The 19,715-nt window shown below is 35.8% G+C and overlaps 1 protein-coding gene across 1 annotated transcript; it reads right to left on the reverse strand.

The window, feature by feature from the left end:
* Positions 1-11,015: 11,015 nt before the first annotated feature.
* On the reverse strand, positions 11,016-19,708 carry LOC127446764 (GDP-fucose protein O-fucosyltransferase 2-like). Its single transcript, XM_051707956.1, has 9 exons — positions 19,526-19,708; positions 17,106-17,356; positions 16,677-16,821; positions 16,341-16,451; positions 16,175-16,241; positions 15,014-15,139; positions 14,563-14,743; positions 12,814-12,937; positions 11,016-12,060 (listed from the first exon to the last, which is right to left on the reverse strand). The coding sequence occupies exons 1-9, from the start codon at positions 19,699-19,701 to the stop codon at positions 11,907-11,909; spliced, it is 1,335 nt and encodes a 444-aa protein (XP_051563916.1). The 5' UTR covers positions 19,702-19,708; the 3' UTR covers positions 11,016-11,906.
* Positions 19,709-19,715: the final 7 nt, after the last annotated feature.

Raw genomic sequence — 19,715 nt, forward strand, 5'->3', positions numbered from 1 at the left:
TCTCCTCTGTTAACCACATTTTAATTATTTATTAAGGCATATTTATTTAAGTTTTAAACTGCGTGGTCACATTACTCACATATGTCTTCTTAAATAATCTGTTTAATAAGAACATGTCGTCTTTCTATTGCCATTACAATTATGCACAGGGCGGATTGGCCATCGAGAGCACCGGGTGTTTTCCCAGTGGGCTGCTGGGTAATTTGGGCTGGCCGTTGCTGCGCAAGTACAGGCCCCGTCCTACAGGCAATACAGGCGGCCACCCTGGGCTCCAACATGCCCGCACGGACCCTTTACAGAGTAAATAATCAAAGGACTGTAAAGCCAAACTAATAGAATGGCTTTTATTTTGACAGTACTTAAAATCATAGCGTATTTCCTCAATAGCACGATTACTCCTTACCTCACGTGGACCTCATTAATTGACATACAAATCACAATAATTGTGCCAAAGACAACGTATTAAGTATAAGATGAGCTCTGAATAACCATAAAATGACAAATATCTGCATATTACAACAAAGACAATAACAGCAGGTCTTTTCAACTAGAGGGAGAATAATACAGTCTTTTCTACTTTCTATATAGTCTTAAAAGTGAAAATTAAGTTTAACTTTTTGTTTTACCAGTATTTGACTTTCAATGGAAATAAACAGTGTTTGATTTATTTCAGTTCTTTAAATCACACACAGTCCTTAAAGTCATAAAGTACATTACTATAGACTAACAGTGACCACTTAAATGGTTTCATAGCATTTCAGACATAGTTATGCAATGTTTGTCATGCAAATAGTGTTTCAAAGCATCACAACAATAGTGAAAGATAAAATAAACACGACATGATCTGCTTAGGGTGTGACAAGTGTATAAATGAATCCTGCTTACCGAAATATACAGTGCAATAGGACTGTTCCTCAAAAGGACTGTTGCATTGTTTAATGTAGTCATTCATAAACTAATATTTAATACGAGATAATAATACTATTATCAAGTCTGAATGTAATGTTTATTCTTTCATTGTGACAGATTTTTGCAGATATACTTTGCTTTGACCCAGAACCGAAAACTATGATTCCTATTTCTGACATTTTACATTGAATTTTTTTATTTATAGTTGCTATTTCCTACTGTTATCCAAATGATAAATAAAGTAACATAAGGCAAAAACTACAATGACACAAAAAATTCTCAAATAATTTTCTTTTAACCTAAAGTGAACTCTGCCTGACATTTGAGCAGGCACGGCTCATCTGTATGGGCAGGTAGGGCAGATCCCCACCTAAATATTCATTCACTTGAAAACATAGATCTATACTAACTGCCAATAATGTAATTTGTTTGCCTGTAAATGTGTTAAAAATGCTGACATATACTGTATATTTAAAACCAGACCTAGTATAAGCTTTTATTATATTTTTAAGTCGTAATGTAGCTGAAACCTCCGTTACACAGTGTTTGATATAGAGACACAAGCATGTGGGGCAGAGAGTCTGCTGCCCTCCCGAACTCCACAACGCCCCTCTGTTTTTCCAATGGAAATCTGTGGTCAAATATGGTACTGCAACGAGTCCTCATTGGAGCAGAAATGTATCTGCCTATAAACCTAGTGCCAAACCAAAGGTAACTTTAGTATTAGTGAACGCCTGCAGTATGACAGACAGTGAACATGGCGAGCACTATCGTTAAACGTGTGTGTAACAGCGTGTTGTTTGCACTGCAAATTCAAGACAAATTGGCCATCAAACAACTTGGTCCTGACAAGCCAGAATTAAAAATAATTTGGCAATCAAAACATAAGGGTAGTTGATAAGACATTTTATGTTTTGAATGACAACAAATTGTATGTCAAAAAGCCTTGGCTCTTGAAAGTTTCTGTTTTAAATTTACTGTGATTGAAAACATTATTATCATTATAAAACATTTTTATTTTTATTTTTTGTAGTGTGGAAATGTGTAAATGGCATGTAGATAGGTCTGTTTCTCTCCCTCTCCTTCCTGGTGTTTTCAACAACACTTAACATCATTAAATAACATTTGATTTAGATTTTGATCTACAGCAAGTCAACATTTTAAGATAAAGTGTTCTTATTTAGATATTAGAATCAACATTATGTTCTAAGAGTGCCTCCTTGTGGTGGAATAATGCAAGGCCACCACATATTGTGTCAGCTCATTTTTGTTTTGAGTAATGAGTTGAACCAGTTGAATAATGTAAAAAAAAGAATAATAAAAAAGAGCAAGATCTGCCTGACCGATTTCTGTGGTCATGAGCCGCTACTGCATTTGAGCATTATTTAGATTCATGTGCAAGTTTTATCCAGTTAATAATAGTGCAATGTTAGTATACTGTTTGTATCAATAACCCTCAAAGTGTATCAATACCCCTTAATGTTGTCTCATGTCAGGCATTGAATGTTATTTGTGTGTTTCATTCAGCAATTTTGGTAGGTTTTTGGAATCAAGTCTTTGTCATGTCAGAACAAATCAAGTCAAACCTCTAGTTATATGGGGGTCATGTTTATTATGGTCATGTCATTGTTTTGGGTAGGAGTGGAAAACATCAGGGACTTGGAGATGCAAAATTATATCAATATCTGGGTTATCTAGGTTATATCAATATTAATATATGATATGAAAATAGTTTAGATTCTTTATATGTAGTAGGCCTATGTAGTTTTTTCAAAACTGTGATATATTGACTACGTTAACAAGCGGCTTAAAGCGAGAAAGCAGCATTCCAGTTAACATGCACTGTATAAGCGGTGTACTCTTTACTCCCGTATACATGTCAGTAAGAAGCTTTTACCTCTGCAACGTAATTTTCCTGTGATGCTTGTGTAAATAACAAACATGGCATCCGAGGAAGACTTCGCTATTTTATTCTCTGCTGCTCCGCTTTATTTCCAGATATTACTGAGTTGTTGCTGTTTTTGTTTCCTTAACTTTGCATCGCGACCTGCAGCAGAATTGCACTGCAATAGTGGGGTAATCCTTTCAAGTAAAACTTTGGGATTCCCCCAGCGCAAATACGTGAATGTGAGGGACAGTCGATATTTTACGGTGGTGTGTACAGTATAAATGGTTATCGTTTATAGTGTATGGCTTTTCTCTCTGTTCTCCAAAGAAATATTGAATTCTTTCCACTGTGTTGATTTGTCTTTGCGCTCCATCCTATGACTTTAGTTATTCGCTCTGTTCACGCACATGTGCACTCTTCAAACACTAATCAGATCGCTGCTTTCTCTTAATCTTAATCAGTGTTCTCGTTTACATGACGTTTCAGAATACCGCTTACTGCAAAAACCTCTGGAATAAAACACTTTTTTAAGTGCATGTAAATGTGGTCATTGTGATCTTTTGCACACTTCAGTGTTTTACGCAGTTATATTCTTAGCTATGTTTAAATAGAAATATTTGAGTGGATTGAGCTAATGTTACAAGTGTCCAATTACAGGGCGGTTACTAAGATTAAGCGAGTAGTATTCGGCTGGCCATGTGATCCTAACATGGCAGCCCCTATTAGGAGACCCTCTCCATGTAGAATAAAAACAGCTTTTATAAGGTCACTGAAATGACTGGAGTCTTCATTTTCATGTGAGTGCTCGTGATTTTATACATAGATTTTAAAATTACAATTAATTTTTTTACAGGAGTAATGCTTTTTTATGATGAAAACATTACTGTATGCACCTTGGTAACTGAAATCTATTGCATTTGAATGATGTTGCATCCATGCCCCTAGATGTCAGTGTCCAAGTCCAAGACAACAAACAGAAAAAAATTACTGAGTGCATCTATAAATAAAAATATTGTCCATTGGCATGAGAATATCAATACAGTATTGTGAGGTAAACATTCGCAATACTTATCCAAAAATAGAGATTTTTTCTCCACCTCTATTTTGGGATTATCCTATATTATATTACTTTGTCAATTCTGTACCAAAAAAAACTTGGGTTCTTCACTTCATCATGTCCCGTGAGCTACTCAATGTAAGAATTACATGATGCGAAAATCAAGTATGTACAATGGCATTGTCTTCTAAGAACAGAAAACCTCTTTCACAACTAGCACCTGTTCACACTATCACCTGAACAGTAAGTATCTTTCAAATGCAAATATCAAGGCAAATACATCACCTAGAATTAGCATTGATGCCAAAATGGTTTACCACTAAGTTTAAGCATTAGTTTACTGATGTTATGAAATGTGTATTGAGTTACTTACAGTATGGATGGATATACAGATAAACACTGGGTTTACCTGAACAGCACACCGCAAGGCAAGAGGGAGCTACTTACGGGAAAGACCAGACATAACAACCTGATCCTCGAGAGAGCTTCAAAACTAGAAAACTCCCATTGGACTCTCAGCTCAAAACACTAAAACATTATCATTACCGTTATTAGTTTATCTTCATATTTTGACCCTCCCACTTTTCCACAACTTTCCATGCCTATATCTTGTGTCTTTTTCAAAACTGATGTGAGAATGACCCATGCTGAAATGTGGGGTTTCATGAACCTTGTTGCTGCCAATACTGTATATAAAGGAAACTGGAGGTAGGTGTATAATACAAAGTTAAAATGAAACTTCCATTATGTATAAGTAAGGTACTAGAATATTCCCAAGCCAAATATGTCTAGTGTCTAGTGTCAAATGTTCTCAAGAGACTAGTAGCACAGAGATCTGTCGCATCAGCCCACATTAGATCTACATCATTTTATACATATAACAGTCATTTTAAATCATTTACAAACAGCCATGAAAAAGAATATTTTCACTTGCGTCATCGTCATCAAACCATGTATCAAACCATCAACATTGTTGCTGTTACAATGTTACCATTGCTTGAAATTAAGCAGACAGTCTTTTGCTCAGTGATGTTACAGTACACTAAGTGCAGTGACAGTCCCCATGGCAAAACCCAGGGTTAAGTGCCTTGCTTAAGGGCACAATGGTGATAAAGCAGTATTATGATATGAGTATTAAATATGAGCAGCTTCTAACTCAAAACGTGAATCTACAACCATACTGTTAGCAGTCCAGATCCTCAAACATATCCTTTCCTCATCACCATAACCACCTTCACCTTAACTAACCCAATATGCCTTCAGTAATCTCTTGTAATAGGATTACGCATTGTGAACAAACATTCCATCATTTTTATCAGATAACTGTAATAAATCACTGTTGAAGTGTTTCATTGTAGTGAAACACTGAGATAACGACACATTTAATTGACTTTCCCTTGTAGTCTATATATAGGATGATGTTTGAGAGAGGTACACACATGAGTCTTTGAGTTTTGGAGAGAACTGTGAACGGGTGATGGCCAAGATGATAAAGATCACAAGAGGCCAGATAAGGAGAGCCAGCGACCAAGCCTGAAAACATGAAAAACACAAATGTGTGTTACAAAAGATTCTACTTAAGCAATATTACACAAGAATGAGTGTTGTTGTAGTGAATTCAGTACAACATTAAATTTGAGAGTGGATATTGCTTTTATTCAAGACGATAGTAGCGAGTAACTTACATTTTAGACACACTGACCACTTTGTTTGTGTGTGTACAATATATATATATATATTCACTGAGGACTTTATTATGAAGACCTGTACACCTACTGTACTAATTTATGTGATTATCTAACCAGTCAATCGTGTGGCAGCAGCACAATGCATAAAGTCATGCAGATGTGGGTTAGGAACTTCAGTTTATGTTAGATTAGTAATTTGTATATCTTAATACTGTATGTTTTTAAATTTTGTTTATTTTAAATTGTGGTTTAATTAGTATTGATGTTTTATTGTAACAGCAAAATAATTCAGTGTTCTTCATTGACGAACGTCTTGAAGAACCTGTAATAATGCTGAAAAGTCAATAAATAAAAAATAAACAAACTTCAAACACATCAACCATAAGAATGGGAAAAAAATTTGATCTCAGTGATTTCGACCGTGACAAGATTGTTGGTGCAAGACGGGCTGGTTTGAGTATTTCTGTAACTACTGATTTCCTGGGATTTTCACACACTACAGTCTCTAGTGTTTACTCAGAATAGTGCCAAAAAGAAAAAACATCCAGTGAGCGGCAGTTTTTTTGGACAGAAATGCTTTTTATTTTTTATTTATTTTTTTTTATTTGAATGCCCAATTCGCAATGCGCTCAAAGTCCTCGTGGTGGCGTAGTGACTCGCCTCAATCCGGGTGACGGAGGACGAATCTCAGTTGCCTCCGCATCTGAGACAGTCAACCCGCGCATCTTATCACGTGGCTCGTTGAGCGTGTTACCGTGGAGACATAGTGCATGTGGAGGCTCATGCTATTCTCCGCGGCATCCACGCACAACTCGCCACGCGCCCCACCGAGAGCGAGAACCACATTATAGCGACCACGAGGAGGTTACCCCATGTGACTCTACCCTCCCTAGCAACTGGGCCAATTTGGTTGCTTAGGAGACCTGGCTGGAGTCACTCAGGACGCCCTGGATTCGAACTCGCGACTCCAGGGGTGGTAGTCAGCATCTTTACTCGCTGAGCTACCCAGGCCCAGAAATGGCTTTTTGATGAGAGAGGTAAACGGAGAATGGCCAGACTGGTTCGAGCTGACAGAAGGGCTATGGTAACTCAGATAACCACTCTATGCAATTATAGTGAGCAGAATAGCATCTCACAATGCACAACACATCGAATCTTGAGGCGGATGGGCTACAACAGCAGAAGTAAATGTCTCATTTAGATAACACTTCATAATATGCAGCTGCAACATTTTAGTGCTGCTAGTGCTATTTGATAATTGCAATAACATCAAATAGGCTAACAAAATGACAAAAGGTTTGTGGTATTTCTTCTTAGCTTTGAACAATGCAATTTGCAAATCATGCAAACTCATGCTTTTATTTTAAGCCTTAATGGAAAGTGCCACCACAGAATTCCACAGAATCCATGTATGATTCAAACATCAATACAATTTTCACCTGGGCTTGGCATCATACCTTGTCTAGAGACCTGTCATGTTTCACAGAATTTACTCCTTTATAAATAAATAATAATAATTTTAATAGTGAATTTCAGATTTGGCTCTACTCACTGGCTGCCGGATGACACCCAGGCCATTTTTCCAGAGAAGGAGTCTTAACTGTTGTAAGAAGGAGGCCATCAGAGGAGACGTTCTAATTCAGATGAAAGATAAGATGAAAGATGTTCAGAATTGTAACGTTCCTGTTAAACTGGCAAAGATATTCAGCAATTCTTGCATTTTTCTGTTTTCGACACTGTAAAAAGGGGTAACCTGCAATTGTTACGTTAAGGAACTATTTCTACTACATCTAAACCTTAAAAATCCCTTTTTTGGTGAGTCACGGTAGAATAATATTTTTGATAAAACCAGTTTATTTAGATGTTACAACATGAAGCACATTTGAAGTGCAGACTTCAAATGAAGCACATCAGTGCAGACAAAACTTTATATAAATCTTTATATGACGTTATAGTAAAAATGTGTTTGCTTTATTGGTGTCACTGCACGCCTATATATATATATATATATATATATATATATATATATATATATATATATATATATATATATATATATATATATATATATATATATATATATATATATATATATACAGGTTTGGGGAGCAACGGAACACATGTAACAGGATTATGTATTTCAAATACAAAATATTAGTGACTGTATTCCACTACAGTTAAAAATCATTTGTAATCAGTATACATCGAATTTAACTTAAATAATTGGTAATCAGTATACAGTTACATTGTATAAATGTAATTGTAAAAAGTATTTTGATTACCAAAGAGATTACATTGCATTTTATTGTCATTTGTTCCATTTAATATTAAGTCTATTCAGTTGGAAAACATTTATCCATATAAATTATGCAATACAAAGACCATTTGAACAGCAGTGAAACACTTTCTTAATATGTGTTACAGAGTAGACAGAGGAGTAAGTCTGAAGTAAGTTTGAGGCAGCAGAAATAGAAACAGACCATGTGTAAATTGTAATGTGAACATTTAGCTTTAAGTTAAGCTAAAATGCTGTTTCTAGCCATTTTACCTGCACCCTTTTACCAGCATGATTATATTTTTTCTGTCAAGAAATTCCACGTTACATCATAATTTTTCTTTCTCTATTATATTAGGGCAAAAATCGTATTCTTGATCATTTTTGTATTGTTTTTCAGAAAAAAATAAATAAATAAAAAAATAAAACTAAAAGCACTTAAAACAAGATCAATCTTGTTTTAGAAGCAACATTGCATGAAATATTTTGACTTTTTTCAGATAATGTATTTTTAAAATGTGTATATTGTCTTACTGTTCTGGCAGATTTTTTTTCTCTGTTAACTTATTAATAGTAAAAAATAAATATATATATATATTTTTTTAAATCTACCAGTGCTGAAGAAGTAATCCAAAATATTTAGATTACATTACTGACCTTGAGTAATCTAATGGAAAACATTACAAATTACATTTAACAGCATGTATTCTGTAATCTTTAATGGAATACAATTTAAAAGGAACCCTCCCAACCCTGTATACACTCATAAAATAAGGTTCCAAACTGTACCTTTTTTGTAGCTGGGGTGGTACCCTATAGGGAACTATTTTGTTCCTTTAGTTAGTTTTTAACTGGTTGAGTACATACTGTAATTGTACCTAAAAGGAACTATTATGTACCTTAAAAGTACTATTGTGTATCTTTAAGGTACATTTGTAGCTATACTGTGTTCCTCTAGAAACTGTGCCTTATAGATACACAATTGTTCCTTATAGGTACAATTATGTTCTCAAAACGAGTTGAAAACTCTAATTGTAACTAACTGAAACTGAGGTACAAAAATGTCCCCCTGAGGGTACCACCCCAGCAACAGAAAAGTTACAGGTTGGAACCTTTTTTTTCTGAGAGTGAGGCCTTTATATTAATATTATATCTACTAAGATTTGTAATAATAATATTTAAAGGCTAATTTTTTTTTTTTTTTTTTTTTTTTTTAATATGGTCCCTTTGTCGTTATGTGTTTCTTGTTTAAAAGTAGCCTATTGAAAGCAATTTTCAGAGATGTTAAATATGTAGGGAGAAAACGTCCCTACTGAATAGGCTACTGCCTATTTATTCCTTTTATGTCTGCTATTTAATACCAATAATACAAATAATCTTTTAATGTAATCATTGATTAAACGTTACTTTGATTGTCTCTCAATTAAGCTACCGACATTATCTCATATAAAATAAACGAATAAATCAGTATCTGGCAGACTTGACCACATGCCAGAACTCTGGCTACTTACTAAAAAATAATAAATAAATAAATAAATAAATAAATAAAATACGTTGTAGGCTATAGTTACCTTGTTTTGCGGCTGTTGGAGGCGAGTTGAGTTTATCTTTTCCAATGAAAGTGATATAATGAAGACATGTTGCCAGGTATTTCCTAGCAAAGAGCGCTCTCCATGTGATATTTCAACAACACCTGGCGGAAAATTAATAACAGCAATTAATAAGTTGTTAATAAGTCGCGCGAAAGAAGAATAGTTTTTTCTCTCGTCAGATTTTCACGCCGCTGTCAGTGTTGTCCCGTACACCTTTCTCTATTCAGTCTGTATGCCCGTTGACTTTCATAACGCAGGTGAGAGGCGGGAGTTTCACACATTACAGCTTGCAAGACCGGTTTGATTCCACGCGCCGTGTGCGTGTGCATGTGAAATAAAAACCAGTAAATGCGATCGTGAGAAATTATTATTGTTGTTCTTTTTGGACATTACAGGTATGCCCATAATACTTGGTTGGAGAAGTCTGAATAGATAACCAATCAATATAAAAATGAAATCTGTGTTGTGTATCTGTATTCACTCTTGTAGTTCATACTGTTATTGGTGAAAAAAGGCAGATTAATTTCAAGCTGTGAAGTTTTCATAAGAAGAGCTGTGAGCTAAGGTATTTGAGTTTACCTGTGATGAAATAAAAACAGGTAAAGCATTTTTTTTTTTTTTTTTTTTTTTTTTTAAGAAAGCTTTACTACTTTCCCAGACACAATTTCTAAAACCATTGCAGTGAATTAAAGAATATAGTGGTGAATTGCACAGGAGTCTGAATAGTCACACTGCCCTTATTAGGAGTCATTATGTATGTGCAATAGTACATTTTCATGATTACCCTATCTTCTTCTTATTATTATTATTATTATTAAATCAGTGTTCCTGTAGTGCATGACACTATAGCAACACCAAGATCATGGGTTCAATTCCCAGGAAACACACATACTGATAAAATGTATACCTTGAATAAAAGATTTGCCAAATGCCTAAATGTAATGTAGATAAAAAAAGGAATGGAATAATGCCAGCTCTAGTACAGTGCTGGTCCAAAAAAATTTTTTTGTTTACCCTACAACATGACTAGTCAACCAGACTAGTTTCCTCAGCCTTTGTGCTATTCACAACAACTCCCATTTAGTAAAGTAATGATGTTATACAGGTCATAAAGTTAAATCGTACTTTTGCCTTTTTAGTCAAATTCTTAATTTGGGGTTTTGACAATGATATAAACGCACATATATTAAACTGAAATACATATATTTTTCAGCTCAAAATCTAGAGGGTAAAAATAAACATCCCAGACTGGGACCCACATTGCACCCTGCTGTTAAAAAGAGACAGATCTTGGGAACTGTGAAAAGTTTCCCAGAAACACCAGAACAAAGTATCTCATGCTACCCTTTGTGAGTATAAGTCACAAAGCATTGTCTCCACCCACAAGTTGATGTAAACTGATCAGTATGGCTTTGAGCTAGGCAGATTACCATCAAACGAAACCAGAATCAACCCACAACATCCCCTTAAAAATAATGTAAGTGGAAACAAAACCTACAGTGGTTAATCTGCAATAATTTATCTGCAATTAGATGTGTTATGATTTGCTGGATACGTAAGACCAGACTTTAGTGATTGAAAGGCACTGATCAGTTTAAATTCTTGTAAGAAAATTTATTTATTTATTTATTTATTTTTTGACAAAAATCAAGGGAAAACAAAGAGGAAAAATAAGATTGACAATCAATCAAATATAAAAAAAGATCAACTTTCACATCACATGTAAGCATTAAAATAACCACTTCAATGCACAAAAATGTACAAATGAGTACATCTTTAAATGGTAAGATGTAGAAAATATACAGTTTAAAAAATACACTGGTACACTAAAAGTTGATGTTGGCGTTACTGTGATTAAACTTTTTATGTTACACCTCTTGGCATTTAAAGTTCTTCTTTTATTTGGTACTTCATCTTACGAAAATAAAAAGCATGGTGCAAATGGTATTAAAATAAATGAGATAAAATACAAATCTGTATGGCAAAACAACTAAAGCACCATTTTTTAGGCCAAATAGCACACAGAGGCACAACACTGACAAAAATATAATAAAAACTAATACTGTATGGTCATATATGTCATTTGTCCATATTAAAAAAGGTATAAATTGTGCAGAGACAAAAAACCTGTCTACAGTATACCACAGCTTTCATCACAGTGGTATACTGTAGACAGATCAACAGATCAACAACAGTATCAACAACCAAAACCATCGTGAGAACAGAAGAGCAGCATTCACAGATATGAAGAGTATGGCACAAGATATGCGATGAAATCCATGTGATATTTCTCATATGGCTCAACTTGTTTTCCTTATCTTATGTTTCCACTCTCAGTATGCTCTGAACAAAAACGATCAACTCTGCTTTTAAAAACAATACATTTTCAACACTTTCAGGAAAAACATTTTTCAAAAAATATATAAATCCTGTTGAATATGAGGAATCAATAGCAGTCTGTTCATCTTGCACCTTGTTTTCTGTGGTACAGTAGCTATCAGTAAACAATTTTCCAGTGTGTGGGCTGCTCACATTCTTTCTCTCCATCACCACAGAAACGGTTATAGGTGGTTTTAGGATCAAAACCTAGGATCTCCCTTTCCTCGTGTATTCTGAATGAGAAGGTTGAAACTGAAGTTCCGATGAAATACCTGGCAAGAAAGGCAACATAGATGTGAGTGGGTGGCATTGGGTTATTTTACAAAGTGATGCTAAGTCATTGCAAACAATATGGATTGCAAAACTAATACATTAGGAATGCACAACAGCATTTGATAAATAGTTCAAAGGTAGTCTTAACCAGTAAAGCGACAAGTCTCTCAACAAGCAACTCAAGTCTTGAGTTGACTGAATGGGTTGAGGTGCGAGCTAATATGTCATAGGTCATGTTTTTCTTGTTTTTAAAGAAAATAATCTTTCCAAATCACACCCACATTAATGGAATAGCAAATTATTAAAACATAAATAATGCCTCCTCCTTAAAATAACATTATTATCTGGCCATGAGCTACTTTTGAGATAAATTAAAGATAGGTCTTTAACCTTAAATTATGTTATTCCCAATTCCCAACATCAAACTCAGTTTAAACCAAAATGTAATTGTTTGCAGATTTCAAACATTGATTCTCTGTTATCCTAATTACAGTATCTAGGGAAAATGAGGCTCAATAGGAAATACAACTGTAAAATTAAAAATTCTAAAATAAAACAACAAAATGTAAATAAATCAAGTGGATGACTCATCTTTCAAAGCATAGTTGATGAAGCACCTTATTGTCCACCTACAGTGTTTGTTTTTACTTTTTCTTTTTAAAAAAAGAAAAAGAAAAAGCAAAGTCATTCTGTAACCTCTTTGTTGCGACAGAGAAAGGACAGCTGAGAGCCATATGGGTGTGGTTCAATACCTTGCATGTGCACAGATCCACTGGTCTATGATGGCCACCCCTCCATCTTTCAAGAGCTCCAGGTCCTCCCAGGTTGGCTCGTATCGGACCATCTCAGGCAGCATCCTTTTCAGTGTAGCTAGCTCTATAAGCAGAAACAACCCGATGTCATAAATATCTATACTTAAGTGAATACTTCATCCAAAAAAGAAATTTTGTCATTATTTACCCACTCTTATGTCGTTCCAAACCCAAATGCTGTTATTTTTGCAGTGGAACACAAAAAGAGAATTTTTGAAGAATCATACAGTAGTATTTATGCCTGTCAAGCTCCAAAAATCACACACTATAAATTTTATTTATATATATATATATATATATATATATATATATATATATATATATATATATATATATATATATATGACTTATTCACTTAAGCACTTAAGCTAGAATTGTGTGAGGAACAGATTGAAATGTATCGCTATTCGCTGAAAATCTTCCCCTCCACTGAAGCTCTGAAATCTCATTCTCCATATTCAAACCATACCTGCCAACACTCCTGATTTTACCAGGTTTCTCCCATTTTTCTACCCCTCCTCCCGCTGTACTCCCGACTTACAATTTCTCCCGATAAACTCATGATTTTCCGCATCCACACTTTGTTCATGAGAATGTATTAGACCTCCAGGTAGGGTTGGTTGCCACCTGTCCCATAAAATACTGGATTGACCCATATTTAAATATGAAATTATGCATCCCGTATCGAATCAATACGGGATGCGATCTGTCCCGTAAGCTGGTCAGATGGCATCACGGCGATATTGTCCAGATCGTTAATTTAACATTGATATAAGTTGGACATTTTTCATACGGTGAGTAAGGGGTGGTATGAAACCTCCACACATTGTGCTGAAATGTGCTAATACTGTGAAGGGTGTGTTAAGGGACCGTCTGAAAAGTCTACACATTGTGCTAAAACGGTGGATATGTTTATTGAAAAAGAGAAGGTTCAATAAGATGTAAAAAAAATAAAAATAAATGACACAGACCCAACAATGTACGAATATAATCACTGAGTCATAAAGACAAGAAGTACAGGTGAAGGAAAAAAATAATAATAAAAAAAAAAAAAACATAAAACATATATAAACCAACACAGATATACACATAAATAAGATAAAGAAGTTAAATAATCAAAGAAATAAAAATCATTGTATTTTTTATAAGTCATGGGTCAGGAAAGTTCTCAGCATATAAGAAAGGATATACACTTTTTATTATTAATAACTAAAAAAGTATTTATTGCTAAAACTGTAGAGGATGTGGTAAGGGACCATCTGAATACATTTCTTAATATTTTTCATCTTCAGTGTAGTATTACTGACCAGTACTGCTGCTCCCTATATGCATATTATGCAGTCTGCGTAGTGCACCTACTCCCAACAGCGGCACCATCTTACCCTAGGGGGGCACCAGAAACTCTACCAGCTGCCATTCCTCACAAATATGAACCACATACCACCGTTTAAGCCTTGGAATATAGCGCACGTGTTTTTGGGGCTACATTAATGGTGCTTTTATGGTGGTCTCTATGAATTGTCATTGTATGTAAAAGAGCTGTGTGAAGATTCTTCAAAATTTCTCCTTTTGTGTTCCACAGAAAAAAATAACAACAGCATACATAGCAAGTGACATGAGGGTTTCGTTTTTGGGTCAACTATTTCTTCAAACATCACAATACAGCTTTGTCTTTAATAGTGTCTGTACCTTCTTCATCAGCATCTGTGGCAACAAAAACTTGCTCAAGTTTGTGCTTCTTCATGAGACTACGGATCTTCTTAACTGCACCTTTAAGACTGGGCACATCATCTCTGTGACCCCAGATGAAGTCCTTTCTGCGCAAGTGGACTCCCAGGTAGGGGCCTCCCTTAGCACTGCCCAGCCTGTTCTGCATTTAAGAGTTAACAAGTTGTGTAACACACGTGGCTTCTTTATTAAACAAATGAAGTGAGCGTGGGTTTACAGCACATGGCAAACATGCCAGAAATGCATTGTTTTGACACATGAACAAAAGCTTTGACAAAGCTAATGTCTTTATCAAATGTCTTGGAGCATAAATACCAGTCTGGGACTGATATCTATTCAGTTTGCATCAGTGACATCAGTATTTCTTGTATTTGAAAAATGAGATGGGAGCATTAATGTAAGTGAAACATACTTTTATTCGGGTCCAGTCCTCGTTGTACAGTGTCTGGTCCTCTTTATCGGTGGAGTTAAGATACTTGGCCCTGAACTCATCCCCTATGATACGCAAGTGTTTGGCAAACACCATACTTCGCCGTGTCTTAGGAGTAAAAAACACATAAGGTTTGGTTCAATTTTAAGGGATCAGGTGAAAATAAAATATTTCAAAAGGACAAAAGCTAAAATATTTCAAATTCATGGACGGTGGTCCAAAAACGTATTTGGACACTCAAGCCACATTTTAAAATACATAAAAGATTTCAGGTCTTCAAAACATGGTAAATGATACTCTTTACAGCACTGTTTATCAACTGGGTTGCAAGGAGACATATCTGGTGACAGCCGAACACCTGCCAAGCTAACGGGAGCATTACAGTTTTGTTTCCTTCCACGTTATCTTCCGATCATCTGGCAATGGAATGCCTTCATGGTTGGAGATCGGATATGTTAATTAGGAATATCCTACATCCGACTTGAATGGAACGCGCCATCAAATGAAAGCCTAGAGTCTCCTGACTTGAGGACAGTCGGTTTAAATGAATTGAAATTATGTATAGGGAAGCCAAAATTCAATGTCCTCCTATGAGGATGCGGGTTCACAGATCACAGTACATGTTAATTGAATGCAGCTTATGATCTTTGAGCGTATCTGAGGCTAAAGACAAAAGTTAGTGGGACCATTTATTTTTTAGTCTCAGTAATATTTAAAGATTTATTATATAAATTACATATCACAGATGTAACATTTAAACTGTTGGTATAAATTATATTATATTCTGATATTTTATCAAAGCATGACCCCATACAGTATATATCCACAGAGGTCTAAGCTAAGCCCCAAATATGTGCTGACCATAGAATCACTAATATAATATGTTCCACTAATATCTGACAACCAGAAAGTGAACATATACTTTTGTCTTAATTTTGAAACATATAAATCATAAAATCAATGACATTCATAGATGCTTAAGTGTGACTTTAGTGTCCAAAAACTTTCTGGGGCCACTAACGTACAAAACATACTGTAAAAGACTCAATAATGGTTTTAGATTGTAAGTCTACCATGACATTCTGTAGAATTTATGGCTTATTATTTTTCAGATGGCTATTTGTAACTCATCCAAAGACTTACATCCCAGTAGTCTTTCCCAGCATAGTGATCATGAAGGACAGTCTCAGCTCTGTCCAGCATCACTGACCTATGGTTCAATGACAACACATGTACAATTACCCCCATATGCTTTTAAAGGTTATTTTATTAACAACGGTTTTTAAAAAAGGATGTTGCGTGGACTTACGTGGCTGTGAAATTATTTTGTAGGATGGGGGCCAGGATGGAGGCATGCCCCTGGGCTGATAAACAGGTGGCATTTAAAGCTCGGGTCTCCTCATAGCCCCAAAACCAGCCTCTGCAATGAAAGTGACTGAGGTTAACATTCTTTCCAACACCTCCTTTTGTGTTCCACAGAAGAAAATAAGTTGCATGGATTTGGAACGACATAAGGGTGAGTAAATTATGACAGAATTTTCACTATTTTTTTAAAAGCTGCATTAGTATTTCTTGCACCCTTCTTAAATCATATCTGACAAGCACATGAACAGAACTGGCTGACCATGTGATTTTAAGACAATACCTGTAATATCCCTGTTTGTCTTTTGAGTACATGAGCCGTTCAATACAGGGCCGTTCATCAACCTTCTCCTCCCATTTCCCATCTGTCCAGCCCTCTGCATAGCTCTGCAGCACAAGGATCTGTTCAATGAAGGGACCTCCAGACTCTGAGATCAATAATGAAGACACAGTCTAGATTATGACTTAGGATACACAAGGATATGGTGCAAGAATTTTTAATATTTGGGGACTGACTCCCAGCTTGATTTCAAAAACATTTAAAGAAAGTTGTGAAACAGTAGATACATAGACAGACAGACAGACAAATGAATAAGTTATAACATAACACTTACATAACAAAGATCTCTCTCTCTCTCTCTCTCACTCTCACTCTCACTCTCACTCTCACTCTCACTCTCTCTTTCTCAAGAAAGCGGAAAGTGTGTCTCACCAGCAATGAATTCCTCATACTCAATGACTGGTATGTTAGCCTGCAGGCTGATTATACTGAAGAATTCCCCCCAAGGAATGCGAACCTGATGTATATCAGGGCTCTGCCAGTGATACAGCCGACCCCACGGAGGCAACACTAGCACCCAGTCAACCTCTTTTCTCAAAGTCTTCACCAAAGTTGCCATGCGAATGTACACATCCCGGCGAAGATTGAAGCCCTCAGGTGGATTCACATCATACAGCAGGTATCTGAGGATAGCATTATAAAAGGGTCATTCCTATTATGTACTACACTTTCACGTCCTCATCATTTATGTCTTAAATAATCTATTGGACAAAATATTCCAGGTGTTTATGTTTATATATATATATATATATATATATATATATATATATATATGTGTGTGTGTGTATATATATATATATATATATATATATATATATATATATATATATATATATATATATAACAGTTGAAGTCAGAAATTTACATACACCTTAGCCAAACACAGTTAAACTCAGTTTTTCACAATTCCTGACATTTAATCGTAGAAAACAGTCCCTGTCTTAGGTCAGATAGGATCACTACTTTATTTCAGTAAATGTGAAATGTCAGAATAATAGTAGACAGAATGATTTATTTCAGCTTTTATTTCTTTCATCACATTCCCAGTGGGTCAGAAATTTACATACACTTTGTTAGTATTTGGTAGCATTGCCTTTAAATTGTTTAACTTGGGTCAAACTTTTTGGGTAGCCTTCCACAAGCTTCTCACAATAAGTTGCTGGAATTTTGGCCCATTCCTCCAGACAAAACTGGTGTAACTGAGTCAGGTTTGTAGGCCTCCTTGCTCACACACGCTATTTCAGTTCTGCCCACAAATCTTCTATCGGATTGTGGTCAGGGCTTTGTGATGGCCACTCCAATACCTTGACTTTGTTGTCCTTAAGCCATTTTGGCACAATTTTGGAGGTTTGCTTGGGGTCATTGTCCATTTGGAAGACCCATTTGCAACCAAGCTTTAACTTCCTGGCTGATGTCTTGAGATGTTGCTTCAATATATCCACATAATTTTCCTTCCTCATGATGCCTTCTATTTTGTGAAGTGCACCAGTCCCTCCTGCAGCAAAGCACCCCCACAACATGATGTTGCCACCGCCATGCTTCATGGTTGGGATGGTGTTCTTCGGCTTGCAAGCCTTACCCTTTTTCCTCCAAACAAAACAATGGTCATTATGGCCAAACAGTTCAATTTTTGTTTCATCAGATCAGAGGACATTTCTCCAAAAAGTAAGATCTTTGTCCCCATGTGCACTTGCAGACTGTAGTCTGGCTTTTTTATGGCGGTTTTGGAGCAATGGCTTCTTCCTTGCTGAGCAGCCTTTCAGGTTATGTTGATATAGGACTTGTTTTACTGTGGATATAGATACTTGTCTACCTGTTTCCTCCAGCATCTTCACAAGGTCCTTTGCTGTTGTTCTGGGATTGATTTGCACTTTTTACACCAAACTACGTTCATCTCTAGGAGACAGAACGCATCTCCTTCCTGAGCAGTATGGTCCCATGGTGTTCATACTTGCATACTATTGTTTGTACAGAAAAACATGGTACCTTCAGGCATTTGGAAATTGCTCCCAAGGATGAACCAGACTTGTGGAGGTCCACAATTTTTTTCTGAGGGCTTGGCTGATTTCTTTTGATTATCACATGATGTCAAGCAAAGAGGCACTGAGTTTAAAGGTAGGCCTTAAAAGACATCCACAGGTACACCTCCAATTCAGTACACCTCCTATCAGAAGCTAATTGGCTAATTGCCTAAAGGCTTGACATCATTTTCTGGAATTTTCCAAGCTGCTTAAAGGCACAGTTAACTTAGTGAATGTAAACTTCTGACCCACTGGAATTGTGATAGTTAATTAAAAGTGAAACAATCTGTCTGTAAACAATTGTTGGAAACATTACTCATGTCATGCACAAAGTAGATGCCCTAAACGACTTGCCAAAACTGTAGTTTGCTAATATGAAATCTGTGTTGTGGTTAAAAAATTAGTTTTAATGACTTCAACCTAAGTGTATGTAAACTTCTGACTTCAACTGTATGTATATATATATATATGTTCAATATATAGGATTTCCCTGTCCTCAATATCACTTTCCACCCTGTTAGTCTTTTGTAATATCCCTTTAACTAACAAAAGTCTTACCATTGTGTAAATAATCACAGTGGGGGTAAGAGTGTCTGAGCTTACTCACAGCATTGTTTAGTCTTGCAAACCATAATCATTTTTAAAAGTTACATAGTTCAAAAGTTACGGCATAACAGGAATAAAACAACACATTAAGGGATATTTAACAGGGGCCATCAGATTTGCAATGTATATTGAGGAAGCATCTTTTCCAGCATATTAAATTCCTACCGCACATCCCGTGATGCTGCAGCCACCTGAGAGAACATCTGCTGCCCGGCACGAAATGCATCGTCCTCTGAAGCCGAGGAGATTTTAAAAAAGGGGATTGTGACAGTCAATACTGAATAAAAAAACAAAATATGATGGAAGGAGACAGCTAGAGCAGTTCCTCCCTTGTTCGCCATGTCTTCCACGGCCA

Source organism: Myxocyprinus asiaticus, chromosome 10 (assembly GCF_019703515.2).
Source record: "Myxocyprinus asiaticus isolate MX2 ecotype Aquarium Trade chromosome 10, UBuf_Myxa_2, whole genome shotgun sequence".
NCBI classification, from domain to species: Eukaryota; Metazoa; Chordata; class Actinopteri; order Cypriniformes; family Catostomidae; genus Myxocyprinus; species Myxocyprinus asiaticus.